Source organism: Neltuma alba, unplaced genomic scaffold, assembly GCF_004799145.2.
Source record: "Neltuma alba isolate B1F8T4 unplaced genomic scaffold, ASM479914v2 tig00004040_pilon, whole genome shotgun sequence".
NCBI lineage: Eukaryota > Viridiplantae > Streptophyta > Magnoliopsida > Fabales > Fabaceae > Neltuma > Neltuma alba.
Window position 1 is genome coordinate 543 of NW_021633538.1, and position 15,055 is coordinate 15,597.

Below are 15,055 nucleotides of genomic sequence, written 5' to 3' on the forward strand. Positions count from 1 at the left end.
CCACCGATTTGGTTTTCAGAACATTATTGTTCGCTGCCTCTGGTAATCCCCACAGGCACAGTAGATAGTAGATATCACAAAACTAAGCCAAATCAGAAAACTTCCCTACTGCTTTCTGATACGTCCTTACAATTAAGTAAAAACAAATATCATACCACTTACCCAGTGTAAACTTTGAAGATTAATCAGAATTCAATAAAATAATGAATCTTGAGGCACAGTTGTACCTCTAATCACTATAAATGAAGCAGACAAACATGAATGAAATATCAAATGGCTTAACCATTAGCGCCATTAAGATCGCTCCACTAAAATGGGGAGGGAAGGAAAGGTCATTGTTGAGTCTCAAACCTTAGTCTGTGGTACCCTCTAATGTAAAGGAACGTGCTGACACTTTCACAAGTGATGCGTTGGTTTTAACATGAAACGGACCCTTTGCAATAGACAAGATGAGTTTGAAACGAGTTAGTAAAGATGAAATGCATGTGAAAATGTAAACAATTAGAACAGGCAGAAATGAAAAACAAGTTGTAGAAACCAATGGTTACAAGGCGAATATAGCAAAAATGGGGAACATCCTACATGCATAACTAACTGCCAAAAGTGACTGACTTCATTTCAATAAGGGCGATGGATAGCAACATCTTTGCAACAACTAACATGGAATTAACAAGATCAGTTGATCATAAGAAAGAATAAATTTTTCAAATATAGAGATTACAGAAACCAATAGTTCAAGGGGGAAACTAGGAACTTAAATAAATTCATAGGAAGTAAAGCTTTTACCTAATGAAATAGGAAAAACTAAGCACGTTTGCCACTGTTTGGATTCGACTTTGGGCAAAGGACCTTCCGCCCCTTGGCACGTCGGCGCTTAAGTATTGCTCTTCCACTTGTGGTTCTCATCCGTCTGCGAAAACCATGAGTCCGTGCCAGTGATTTTCTTGACCTGTTCCTCTTGGTCATACAAAGAGCAGCTTTGCCTGCCCTTACAACTAGTCTGCCACCATTTTCCCCTTCTAATACCAACATTAGGTTTTAAATCCAGACACAGGGATAAACCTGAAAATTGAAAATCAGCTTAGAGACAGTCAACCTAAATCTGAAGAAAGATTTTTCTTGCATATTTCCTGAAAGTATAAACAATTAAGAATGCCAAAAGGTCCCAAAAATAAGAAAATCAAACGAAGTTCCGAATGGCATACATAACAACTCAGTCACCTCCTCCTCACTGATATTTGTCAGTTACCTGAGAGAACTGTAGCCAAATCTGAAAAAGTCTTTTATTATATACTTCCAAAAGAGTAATGACTAATTAGCTGATTAAGCATGATGAAAGCAGAAAGCCAGAACATCAATGACGTTTCTGCATAATATTCACTATTGAGAACAACACATTCTCCTGTTCCTCATTGACATCTACCTTAAAGAGATAGAACAGGAATTATTCACTTAGCATTGTAATTATAAAGTAAGTGTTCAGAGAGAGTTTAAATCAGCTCTGTTCTCCTCGTTTAGTCTAACCACCTCTATTATCACTCACAAGCCATCTCAAAAGTGGTTGCTACGAAAAATAAAAGGAAAAACCCCCAAATTTCCTTGTGGTTCTCACGTGTTAGCCTCTGTTCAGTTCAAAATTTTAATTTCCGCCTGTTAACACAGCAAGCCCACTACGAAACTGCTACAAAAATTTGAAATTTCATTTCAATTAAACCAAACTATGCAGACAAATTTCAGCACTAGTCACAGTAAGATTTGGAAAAAAACTACATTCGGCGGAAAAGAATCGAGTTTATGCATAAGTACCGGAAACAGAAGAGGGGAAAGAGAGAGAGGAAGAAGAGCAGAGGAAGGAGGAGTGAAGCAGCGAAGAGCGAGCGGCTGAGGAGTTGTGGGAAACATTCAAGGAAAGCGACCTGGGTCTCGAAGAACCAGTAAGGAATGTGAGGGAAGCTGAAGTACTTCGAGCTCTCATGCCTCCACAGGTTACCGAAGGGGACAGCTTTAACGCCATTGTCGAGGAAGCCATTATCTTGTTTTGCCTCTGTTCTTGTTTCTCTCCTCCGTTTGTTATCCCAACATCTTATCCTGAAAATGGCCTTTTCGTTTGAACAAAACATAATAAATTTTGGAAGCCCCCTTCCTCTTCATCACGTCGGGGTCAGATGGTGCGGTTCTAAGACTTTCAACTTTGAGATGCATGGTTCGAGCCGAGCATTTTGCAACTTGTGCCCTGGAATAATTTTCATTGGCTATAACCCCTTTTTTTTTTGAAAAAAAAATCCCTTTATATTTATACTAATTTAATTCATTAATCGAAATTTTTAATTGTTTCGTAACGTTTTCTTTATTTTCTAGCATGTCTGGCAAGCTAGAACTCATGAAGTTATTCATAAGGTCCAAGAAAAAGCTAATCTTGGTAATTTTTTTTAAAAGATACATGAGTAATAAAAGTTGGTCCACAATGCGACTCATAATTTATAAAAATGTGGGCTTGAGTCTCATTATTAATACAAAAACCTTATTGGTAAATAAAGCATTTTTAAAATTTCAAAACTCATCGTAACCTTATGAATTTTAAAGACTACCTCATCTAAATTAAACTTTAAAGATATGTATGTAATTTTTTTTTATGGTAGAGTAAAGTGTAACAAATTACATTTTTAAAGGGTTTAACAAAATGCCTTAAATTATTTGTATTGAAACTATCATTTGATATAAATTCTATTAACATGTGCAATCAATAAGTAGAGCTGTCAATAAGGATCAGTCTGGTTCTAAAGGGTTAGGCCCTTGAAGGGCCAGGGCCTAAAAAGACCAGCCCTTTAAAGCCCACATACCTTAAAATTATCTAATTATTAAAGCCTGGTCCTTAGACATGCGGGTTCCAGGCTTAAAAAGGCTGGTCCTTTTATGTTATTTTTTAAAATTTAAATTCTTTTTAATTATTTTAAAATAAAAAATAAAACAACAAAACTTCTAAGATTTTTTTATTCAAATTATAAATATAAGTAAAATAAATTAGTGGTGTATAGAAAAAAAAATTAAATGCCAATAAACTATTGTCCAAAATAAAAAAAATAAAATCTAACAAAACACAAAAAACAAAAAGATAAAAACCTAGCAGTTAAAGATTAATAATATCAACATCATTATTATCTTTATCTTCATTTTCATCAGTATCATCAAGATCAACAATATTTGATTGTTTTTTACTACAAGTGAGCTCTTCTTTAGTGATAAAAATATTAAGATTTTTGTCTTCATTTACCTTATCTAAAATAAAACTATGCAGTAGTTATAAGTACAAATAAGAGCCTGAATATTTGTTCGAATAAGAAAAGTTTTACACTTTGTTAAGATATGTAAACCGATGGTAAATGAAGATCTACTAGCTATTATGGTGATGAAAATGTTAAGAATATCAGCTACCATTTTTGAAAGAATTAAAAATTGATTTTAATTGTTCTTCCACAAGTCCAAGACATTTAATTCTTTTCAATTATCTAGCTTGAATATTGATTCTTCTAAGTATTTTTCTAATTTAAATTTATTCATAAAACACTAATCTCTAACTTTATAAATATATTGATAATAATAATAAAAAATAGGCGGGTTTAAAAGGGCTAGCCTTTGGCCCTAAAAGGTTGGCCTTTTTATTTTTGAGCCCTATAGGGCTAGTCTTTTTAAGTCCAATTTCTTTTTAAACCACCTAAAATACAAGCCTGGTCTTCCATTTAAAAGGACTGGCCTGATGGGTTTGGCCCGTTTTGACAGCTCTAATAATAAGGATAATTCTTTATAAAAAAAAAACAATAATAAATATGGAGTTAAACCAACATCTATCTAATTAATTCTTATATCCAAGACATGAAGTAATATATGTATAATTTTCAATACCAATTATAATTTCATATTACTCCAACATATTTCATCTTTACAGTAAATGACCTGTTTGGCGTCAAATATAAATAGGAACGAAAAACAGGAACTGAGCTAAATTCTCTCCAAGTAGAAAATCTCCCACTTAATATGCAAAACTTTATGCTTAGAACTTCCCAACGATGGATGTGATGGCAAGAAGTGGCATTTGGAAGTGTAGTGGACTCAACATTTAGGTTTTAGCAAAACAAATTTAATTTGTTAGAGATGGAAAATTGTTATGATTCTTGTTGGAAAGAGATAGATATTTGTGGATCTCACATATATGTTAGGTAAGGTCAACCTTTCTTTTTATTTTTACTATTCTTTACTCGAAGAAAATCTTATATCTACACAAAAAATCTCCCTTATAAATATTGAAGTTCTCTTTTCGAGAAAAGACATTACTTTGTTACTGACCGAACATAATAAAAATATTTCCTTTAACCTTTTTCCTTTCCTCATATTTAAGGTGCATAAAAATGCCATAAATGCACTCTTTGAAATTTTCATCCTCTTGCAAATCCTATATATTCTTCAAGACAAAACATCAGATCAGACGTCTAACAAAAGAAATAAATATAAATCAGAGGCCATCTATTTGAGTTAAAAAAAAAACAGAGAGAGAGAGAGAAATCTCCAAATTGTGTACCAGATGAAACCAGAAAGAAGTCCCCATTAAGTTCAAATATTGAATAATCAAAACATGAATGACTAAGCCAATTCAAAAATGGTCAAATGGTACATGGAGATGGATCTAGATTTATTAACTGCAAAATCCAAATCAAAACTAAATAATTAATCACCATCTTTGATCTTGTGATATTTGATGAAATCTTGGTTGAAACCATACACCTTTCAATTCCCTGCGTGGCTTCGATTCATCATCATCATCATGATCTTCGTCATAATCATCAAGAAACTCGTGTGAAATCACACGATCATTAACACCACCTTTAAGAACCATAGTCCCACATACTGATATAGAACAACAAGGATCCTCTATTCCAAGAAGTTTCTTCATCTTATCAGAATTGGAAGAGAAAGGTTCTTTATGAATCCAACTCTTATCTACCCAATAGTCCAATGTTTTGTTACCAGTACTCTTACTACCCTTAGGGCTTCTGGGTTTAATTTCATAGTTCATCCATTTCATTGTATCATATTCAAAGGCCACTAACTTGTTAAATTCATCCAAGAAGTGAAAAGCTCTTTCATGAAGAGCAATACTTTTAATCTTACCAAAGTCTGGCCATAAATGCCTATGAAAGCTCCATTCTGATTCACCACGACGAAGCAAACAAAGCTTCAGTTTTGCATAATTCTTACGTTTGACGACCGCGACAACACAATCTGGATCTGTAGGATAAGATGAAAATGCTGCAAAAATGTCTGATTCTGCAGATTCTGATTGTTCTGAGATTAATGGACATTGTGGGATTTCTATTTTGGCCCTAGAAAATGGGCAGAAGAAGGAGAGTGATTTCCTATTCTTGCAGTACAAAAGGAACCATCCTACGAAAGATGCCAGACATTTTGCTTCGGCCATTTCTTGAATCTCAATCCGAAAGATTCTATCGTCGTTGGTTAATAGAGAACACCGAGCAGATTCACCGTACAGCAGGAACCATGGTTTGGGTACTGAGGATTCGATTTCCGCCGAAGAATTTGAACAAGAAGATCTCCAGTAGTTGCAGACACCACGGAAACTGAGAAGATCAATTAACCCTAATTGATCTGAGATCATTGAGGTAAGATCGCTATGAAGATCAGACCAGGGTTTTTCCTCCATTTTCATTCTGCCAGTTAAAGGAAGAAAGATATAGCTTTCTAAGTTCAGAGAACAGTCATCTAGATTCGAACAAAATACAACTTTGGTTCTTAAAAATTTGTACTTCAATTCAAAACTCACATGATATTCATAAACATCTTTAACTAATAATTAATAACTACATAAAAGAACTACTCGATCAAGGAACAACTAACTAGAAACGTCACAATCGTATGCGGTGTATAAAGCAGAAAAGACTGATCGATAAAGAAGAAATGAGGGTTTTTGGCGTACCGTTTTAATTCTGGCGGAGGCATATAGAATATTGGAACTGATGAAGAGGGATAAGTTTTTCTATTTAAAGTAAAAATCAGCAGATGATAATTTTGAGAAGATTATCGATGATATCGTCGAATTTGTTAAGAATAATAATCAAGCAACATAACAAGCAACAAATAGTATAACAAAATACAATATTTGTTCGTCCAGGGCTTTTTTTCTATCAATAAGTTTGATATTAATCACTAATCAGATATTTATTTTTTCAAAAAATCTTTCAAAATAAATTTCAAATTTCAAATTATTTAAAGGATTAATATCATTGTTAGTCTTTATAATTTGATCAAATTTTTATTTTGATATCTATAGTTTCAAATCGTTGGTTTTGCCTGACTTTAATGAATAGTTCCTAATTATAAATATAGGAGGCATATATCCATACACCACTTAGTCTAACATTCTCTAGTCAGATATTTGATGTGAATTGTTTTTCTTTGAATTTAAATGTTTTGCGTTAGCTGTTCTTAACAATTTGGTGCAAATGGTCAAAAGTTCTAAGGACAATTCTAATCTCATGTGAGAAAAATGGCTTCGAATTCCCCTCAAACCATCCGAAATCTCTCAAGGGCCAGTTAAATAGCTCAAATTACGTTGTGAATTTTATCTCTCATATTTGATTTTTATACTAAATGTGAGAAATCCCTACTCGTTTTCAATTCTTTTTTTTTTTTAAATGCAGTATCTATAATATATTAGGAATCGACAAAGGATTATTTTTACTAGCTTAAATTAAAAATATAATATTAAAATGAAATTAAATATGAACATTCAAATTCGATATAAAATAAGGATAAGCATATTCAACGGAGTCAAAATATAGAAAAGAGAATTAAAAAAAAAATTGTGTCTTTGTTTAGAGGTTGTGAAAAATAATTATGGTTGATAAACCAATCAGGCCCAAGTCTTTTTCTTTCAGGATGTAGGCCCACTCCATTTTGTTTTTCCTGATGTGAAGGCCCGTTGTCTTCTCTGTGTAAATAAGACGTAAAAAAATGGATTGGGCTTACCAAAAAATTGGGCTCACATATGGCAGTTCTCCAGCCCAGTTCTTGTTTTGTCCAATATTTTTCATTACTATTTTAGTTCATTGGGGGAAAAAAAGGAAATATTATTCAAAATCATAAAAATAATTGTTGAATTCAAAGAAAAGTAATATACAGTAAAAAAAATCCATTAATACTGCATAGTTATCATCGCTAATATATTTACTTATTTTATAATTTATAATTATAATTTTGGAATACACACTTGTTTCTTGCTCCATTTGTCCAATATTATTTATTTTCTAATGCTTATTAGGTGCAAATATATATATATATATATATATATATATCATGGTTTAAAAATGAATTACATTTTAGAAAATAAAAAATGTGTGACTGGTTCACCCACCAGTTTTATTAATGTAGGCCAATTTGACTGATTCTTGATTTGCTCCTCTTCTAATTTTCTACAAAATGGGCCTATATATATATATATATATATATATATATATTCTTTCTCTATCTTACCCACTCTCATTTACTAATTACTTCCTCTGGATGACCCTAAATTACAGTAAGTACCTCCCAATATTAAGAGCTTTTGGTTACATTGATTAAAAAAATGTAAACATTATAAAAGCCTCACTTCTTTACCTAGGATAACTTATATGAGATCATTCGTTAGAATTTTGAGAAGTAAAACTTAAAAAAAAATAATTATTATTATATATCTGATATTATGGAGGAAGAAGGTTTTCTCGAAAACACTTGGTAATTATGATCGGTAGGGGTAATATATTTTAATTAAATTAAATTTTTAATTACACATCAAAGGGGTGAGTGGAATTATTAATTTAATCAGAACATTTTTTCATCGAAAGGTTAATAAAACTTAATAAAAAGTATTTAAATCTGAATTCCATCCACTGAGCTAATCTATTTACATCTTCTACTTATTAAATACTGAAAATGAAAACCCTAGCAAGTTGTGGAGCGGTGCATGTGCGCCTGGCCTATCTCCCAATCAAAATCAAAATAAATATAATTAAAAGTGGGGAATTCATAATGAAAATGACTTTGTGATGCTACATATATATACACTCACCGTCATACATATGTATATGTGTGTGAGAGAATAATTTAAGAGTTCTTCAAATTCTGAATCTAAAAGTTACATCCTTAGCTAATTTAAATACTCTATATTAAAAAAATCAATTAATTAAATTAGTTATATGCAAAAATTATGTATTTATTTTTCAAAAATACCCCCACAATCATTTGTATTTCAAACTATTCTAAAGTACATCCCCTCTTATTTTAATTAGGATAATCTAAATTAATGTTGAATAGTCCATATTTAATTTAATTTTTTACTTTTTTTATTTTAGTAGACATAAAATTTAAAATAAAAATAATTTTATGACTAAAACTTCTTCTCTGAAAAATAAATATATTATTAAAAAAAGGGTAAATTAAAGATTTTAAATATGAATTATCCATTTCATATTCTGGATAGTTCATATTTCATTGCAATGATGATACTTATCAGTCATCACTATTGTGAGTGCCAAGTGAGGACCGCAAGCTACTCATATTGATAAACTGATAAAGCCTTCTTTTACATGTGCGCAATTAATAGAAATAATTTTAAAAAAATTATAAAATAAAAGATAAATTAGATTGAAATCTTATATTTATAATCAAATTAAATTTCTCAATAACTACCTCATACATTTAGAATAAAACAAAGTAATATCCCCAGTCTTAATTATAAGAACTTGTTTGTGATGTAATTTGCTCCACAAACAAGCTCTTGTAATTAAGAGCGGAGCTAGTATAATATATTACAAACTCAAGGTTACGTTGGATTGCAAGTGGAATGTATAGGTTGTTCTCCTTTTTTTAGGCTTGTGGTTAAAGATTTGATTTTCAATCTCTGTATTAAGTAAATTTAGTTGAAAGATATTTACCCCATACCTTTCGTAAAGATACTCTTAATCTAACCCCCCAAAAAAAAGGTAATATAACATATATATTTATATATTGTAATGATTGAGATGGAGAAAGAGCAACGAAAAGATAAGGTCGTTGCCACAAACAAGAATATTGCAATTCCATATATGAAGCTTTTCAAGTGGTTCCTCCATTGTTATTATCATTCCAGCTGCTTCAGTACTGTGTCCCACTGGTCATATGGAACGTTCAAGTGGCCTCTATGAGAGAAGAAATGGTTTGATGGTCAATTTAATATTCGACATTTTATTTAATGTATCTTCAATGCATGAGAGTGATATTTGTTTGTAAGAAAGCCGATTGATAAAGATCAAATTATACGCTGAATATTATTACGGGGAAATAAAATTATTATAATCATAGAACTGGTCAACGGGGAGAAAATTAAAATAATTAATTTTGTGTAGTTCTTGTTCTATAAATAAAATGATAGAGAGGTCAGCAAGCTTTGGTTAATTATTAATGAGTTTATAGAGACGAAACACACAAAAGAGATGAAACGCTACTATATATATCTCGGTAGGACCAAAATTCTAGTATACATCTTAACAAAACTAAGGCTAAATAAATAAATAATATTAACTACAAACTCTGTCTATGATATCATCCTCGCCACTACATCATGATTATCATCATTTCATGACCATGAATATGATATAAATTCATGTTTTTAAAAGTTTGCGACAAAGAATTCGATCAAACTATATCATTTTAAATATTATAGCTTGACGCTATAAATGTATGCATATGCTTACCCTGATCTCAAATGTAGGAACTAGCCATTTGGAGGATTTACTTTGATCATAAATATAAAACTTTAATCTACTTTGTTTTTTAAATTTATGATTTTTTTTAAAATTAGATTGAGTTTTCCATGCAAATAATTAGAATGAATTTTTTTTTTTACAAAAACAACATATACATTTTTTTAATAAATAATTAATTTAACTTATTTTATTAAGTTTTTTAATTAATTATCTGATTTCTATATTCAAAATCAGGGGAAATACCATGTTAAATGAAAACATCACACATTAGTTGCAAATATATGAAGTAGTATATTCAGTATTATATGTGCTATAAGTATTTCATGTCTGCATAGAAGTTTGACAAAAAGAAGTTTAATTATGACTAGTGACGTTTAAAATATATTTTATGTAAAGTATCATTAGGTTTTCATGTTTTTGTCCAGGACGGTGACAATCAGTTAGCTGTCATAAATACTAAGATAATTGAAAATTACTGCCATTAATTCTTCACCTGCAACGAGCTCCTGTGCCATGGACATATATATGTATACTTTGTCGTGGTTACTCAATATTTTTACATAATTAGATCATTCATAAACAAATGATTGTTTTCATAGTTATTTTATAACCTAACTAATTTACCTAATCCAAAGGGTTAATTGGAATAATTGATCTTTAACTAATTACAAGGGAAACAACGTCCATCACATTCATGTTATCATCATCATAACTTGTGAAATACCAAGTTTTCCCTCTAAATTAAACATGAAGCTTGTTTTAATCATCGGAGAAGTCTCCTATAATAACTACTTTTTTCGGTCCTAAACGTAAAAGTGAGTTGAAATATTTGCGTTGATATTAGATATAAAATTGTAATTCATTTTATCTCACAAATTTATAATTTTTTTAAATAATTTTATTTATTGTACCTATGGGATTTTCATTTATGAGCATCATTTGTAATGCAGATACTTAAAGAGATATTTTAGATAAAGCAATAAATATTTATTACAAATAATTAATTTATATAATTTTTTAATTTTTATAAATCAATTGTTTAGTTCTTATGTTCGGAAAAAAAAAGTAAGTATATAATATCAAAGCTCAAATAGATGTGGCTCTTTGATGTACAACAAGGAAGGGGAAAGGGAGGAGAGGGGGAAAGAGGAGAAAAAGAGCTCGTGGGATTCAATGAGGAGATAAATTCAGAGGCTGCCATGCAATTCTTATTCAATATCATTAAAGATATACAAAGCAAAATGTGCTAAGGCATTATTTATTGATCTTAACCTAACCCTAAAAATTAATAGTAGAACATTCTAAAATTTTAAAATTAAATGCAATTACAATAAATGATAAGACAAGTGATTGAAAAAGAAGAAAATATCATCAAAACACCAAAAAAAGCTTAAAATGAGATTTTAAAATTGAAGCACAGTCACAAAAATTAGGGAATGGTTACATATAGGGTAAAGATATGATTTTGACTATTATCTTAATTCTGTGCAATTTTACCTCTGATTTTTTCACTGGAGCAACTTTGACCCTAATTTTTTTGGATGCAATTTTGCCTCTCAGAATCAAAATTATACCAAGGATCAAGAACAAAATCACAAAAACAGATCAAGTCAAAATTGTATCTAAAAAATAAGATCAGGAACAAAATTATACCATAAAAAATTAGGGGTAAAATTGCATTTGAGAAATAAAATTATGATCAAAATTACACTTTAACCGTTAAATATAAGTACTACCTTCCATTCTAAGTATAAGATTTATATTTAGAACTAAAAGTAGTACTACTCCGTTCCTTATTATAAGATCCTTTTAATTAAATTGCGTAATTTAAGAAAATAGTTAAAATTAGTTAAAAGCAATTAATATGTAGCAAATATAATTTGTTTTTTCAAATATACCCCAATATATAAATAGATAAATGTGAGAGAGTAATAGTGAGATAAATGAAGAAAGAGAATGTATTAAATATATTAAATTAGAAGTACAATAGACAATACTGCATTAAATGCTTAGAAAAACTCAAAGAGAATCTTATAAAAGAGGGACAAACCTATTTAAAAAATTAGATTTTATAATAATAGAACGAGAGAGGATATCCTAAGGAAATTTATTTTTGTTGGTTAAATGGTTTAACTCTCTTTTTTTTCCGTTAGTTTTACGCCACATAACTAAAGAGTGGTGGAAACAAGGACAAGTTGAAGAAAGCAATGGGAGGGAGGGCCCCGTGGAGACCGATCAGAGGTTGCTCCTTTACGGTAGCCATAAGTGGGTTTCTGCGTCGAATAATGACTAATGAGCGATCATACAATAATAAACTGATAAAAGAAAGTTCCAGCTTTTGGGGCTTAGTGGAACAGCCTGGTTTGTCACTTTGCTCCCAAGTCTCCCCGTCTGGTCACCGACACCCAACCGCCTTGTCCACTGGTGGCTCACGGCGGTGCCGATGAGAAGAACAAGTGGATAATGATAATTGATGATACTGGAAACTGACAATATATCATCACCAACCTTCTTTGTCCTTTTGGCTTTAACCCCACCAATCTGATTTAACTTTTTATGGAGTCTATATTCTTTTTTTCAGTTTTGTTCACACTTCATAATTTATATTAAGTGAGACAATACGCCACGGAACATAAAATTTGACTTCTCTTTTACTGGTGATTTTAATTTTAATGTCGACGATTATTGGGTTGTACCAAAATTTGGGAAGGAATTAAGTACCCTGTCTTCATTTTCTCATTAACTACTCAGACCATGATATTAACATTTATGGGGAAGAAATTGACACGTGATGTTTCCAGGAAAAAAAAATACACAAAATAAATACCATAATCAAATTAGGATCAACTAAGACAATTTTTTTTCACTAAATTATACAGATTTTTTTTTGAACGGGTAAATTATTACTTTCATAATCTTTGAAATTTTATTATAAATCTCTGAACTTTTGCATTTATGCATATAATCTCAAACTGATTAATTATATACCCCATAAAACTTTATTTTTGTATACATATGCATACACACGCATATATAACTACTCCATCCAATTTTGAGTTACATACAAAGGAACCCCTTAAACTTTAAGTCATTTACAAATAATGAACAAAACTAATATAGCATGAGAGTTATCTATTTAAAGGTGAAAATTCAGGAATGTTTATTGCAAATGTTAAAAGGCTAGGGAGATCATTTATATATGACATAAAGTTCATAAATTTTGTATAATTTAGCCATTTTTCAAAAAAATTTCTTTAAAAGGATAATTGATAAATAATTCAGAGTAGTCAATAAAACAAATGACTTCTATATTGTAAAGGATGAGAATTGATAAAAACTAATTAAGAATCATTCAGAAACAATAACAACAAATAAAAAAGTATATTAATTTGTTTTATATAAAAATAAAAAGTACATTTGATTTAATCATATTACAATCCAATCAACCAATCTTGAACTAGCCAATGATTTTATTGACTCAATTTCAAAGTATAAAAGCATAATTATTGTACAAACAATTAAGAAATACTGACCATTATGGGATACCTAAATTTTCAATTCTACGCATGTCATCATTTTATTAGTTTGACCTAATACACTATTGTTGAGTGGTCTTTCAGAACCGTTATTCATTAAAACTTGATTAGGTTGATTGGTTTGTTTAGCTGATTTCATCATCAAAGCATCACATGCTATTACGTACATGTCTGATAATCTCCCCAGAAAATTACATTCTTTAATTACCATACCATAATTTTTTTTGCCAACAACCTTATCATAATAAATACATATAACTCCTTTAATTTTTTTATAAGATTAAAATTACCTAATTTATACATATTAATAAAAGAATAAAACTTATATCAAGTTAATTATATTCATTAGCTCAATTTCTCTTATCGCACTTGTTATTTTGCTATTGTTATGTATATCTACACTTGTAAATTTTTTTGCTAGCTCTTATAGTGCGAATTAGGATTTGTAAATTTTTATACAAATATTTGTTATTTTGTTAGGATTAGTTGCTAAAACACGCATGTGTACTTCTAAATTCTCTTGTGAAATTTGAGCACTTAATTATTTTATTATTATTAGCTATTAAAATGCACATACATGCACTAGTAAATTCACATCTAAACTTGACCTAATACATAAAATCAACTTGACTAAAGTTTTGTCCTAATACAAATATTTTAACTAATTTATGTCTAATTCTTTTTCAGCTTTTTCACTTTTGTCCTTAGTTAATGTTGATTACTTTTTTCCAACTTTATTTCAATGTGAATTAAGTCTTTTTATTCATTCATTAGCAAGATTTTATAAAAAAAAATCCTATAAAAAGAAGTTTAAAAATTACCAAATCGCAAATAAAGAATTCCTAAGAAAATATCTTATCATTTGTAAGTGTAATAATATCAAAATTTACTAAAGATTTGAAATTTAGAGATTTTAAGCTTAATGACATTCTCCATTTTACAAATAACATTAACTAGTATCTTATATTTAGGAAAACGTGCAAGAGTAAATTTTTGATGTTTTTGACTGCCAAAAAAATTTATATTTTTGTAAAAAAGAAGAAGAAGAAGAAAGATCATGATAGATGTGGGGAAAAAAAACATAGTCGCTCCACAGATACCCCACGTGTAAACTAAAATATTAGAAAGTAATTGAAATATCAAATTGTAGGGACAAAATGCAAGCATGTGAAAAACTAATGTACAGATGAATGTAGTCCCGTGACACGCAGGGAGGCCGACAGAACAGAACGCAGAACCCTTTTTCAAATTTCAAGTTTTATATTTTAGTCATTCTAATTTGTTTGATTATTTATAATTTAGACATAAATACTCCATTTACTTGGAAATTAATGCTTTTTCACCTAGATATTTCTCTTCTCATAATTATATAAAAATATTATTTTTAATTATGATTAAATTACTCCAGTCTTATCTGTCCCATTTCTTTTCTTCTCCAAAAAACACAATATGCCCACAGATTCCAAGTTTCCAACCACAGCACGAAACAATCCCTCCAAGATCATCCAAGATCATCATGTCAGAAATATATTTCTTTTCTCTTGAAAATATCAAAAACCCATGTATGTCCCCTCCCTGTTAGTAGTACCCACCACCACGTGATCCCACCAAGTACTGTTCTGTTCTTCTACCCCCCCTCCCCTCAACCCCTCTCTCATCTGCATCATCTTTTTTATATTAAGTAAAATCACAGTACCAAAAAAAAAAGAATATTTTTAACGTGGC

At 30.2% G+C, this 15,055-nt stretch overlaps 2 protein-coding genes across 2 annotated transcripts; both read right to left on the reverse strand.

The window, feature by feature from the left end:
* Positions 1-517: 517 nt before the first annotated feature.
* Positions 518-2,005, reverse strand: LOC114743518 (50S ribosomal protein L34, chloroplastic-like). Its single transcript, XM_028931724.1, is given in 3 exon segments — positions 518-1,020; positions 1,022-1,062; positions 1,807-2,005. Coding segments are annotated over 3 exon segments (426 nt in total). The 5' UTR covers positions 1,976-2,005; the 3' UTR covers positions 518-804.
* Positions 2,006-4,723: 2,718 nt separating this feature from the next.
* Positions 4,724-5,713, reverse strand: LOC114743498 (F-box protein At3g56470-like). The gene has a single exon (XM_028931708.1). It carries the CDS (start codon positions 5,711-5,713, stop codon positions 4,724-4,726), a length of 990 nt encoding a protein of 329 aa, XP_028787541.1.
* Between the last annotated feature and the right edge of the window lie 9,342 nt (positions 5,714-15,055).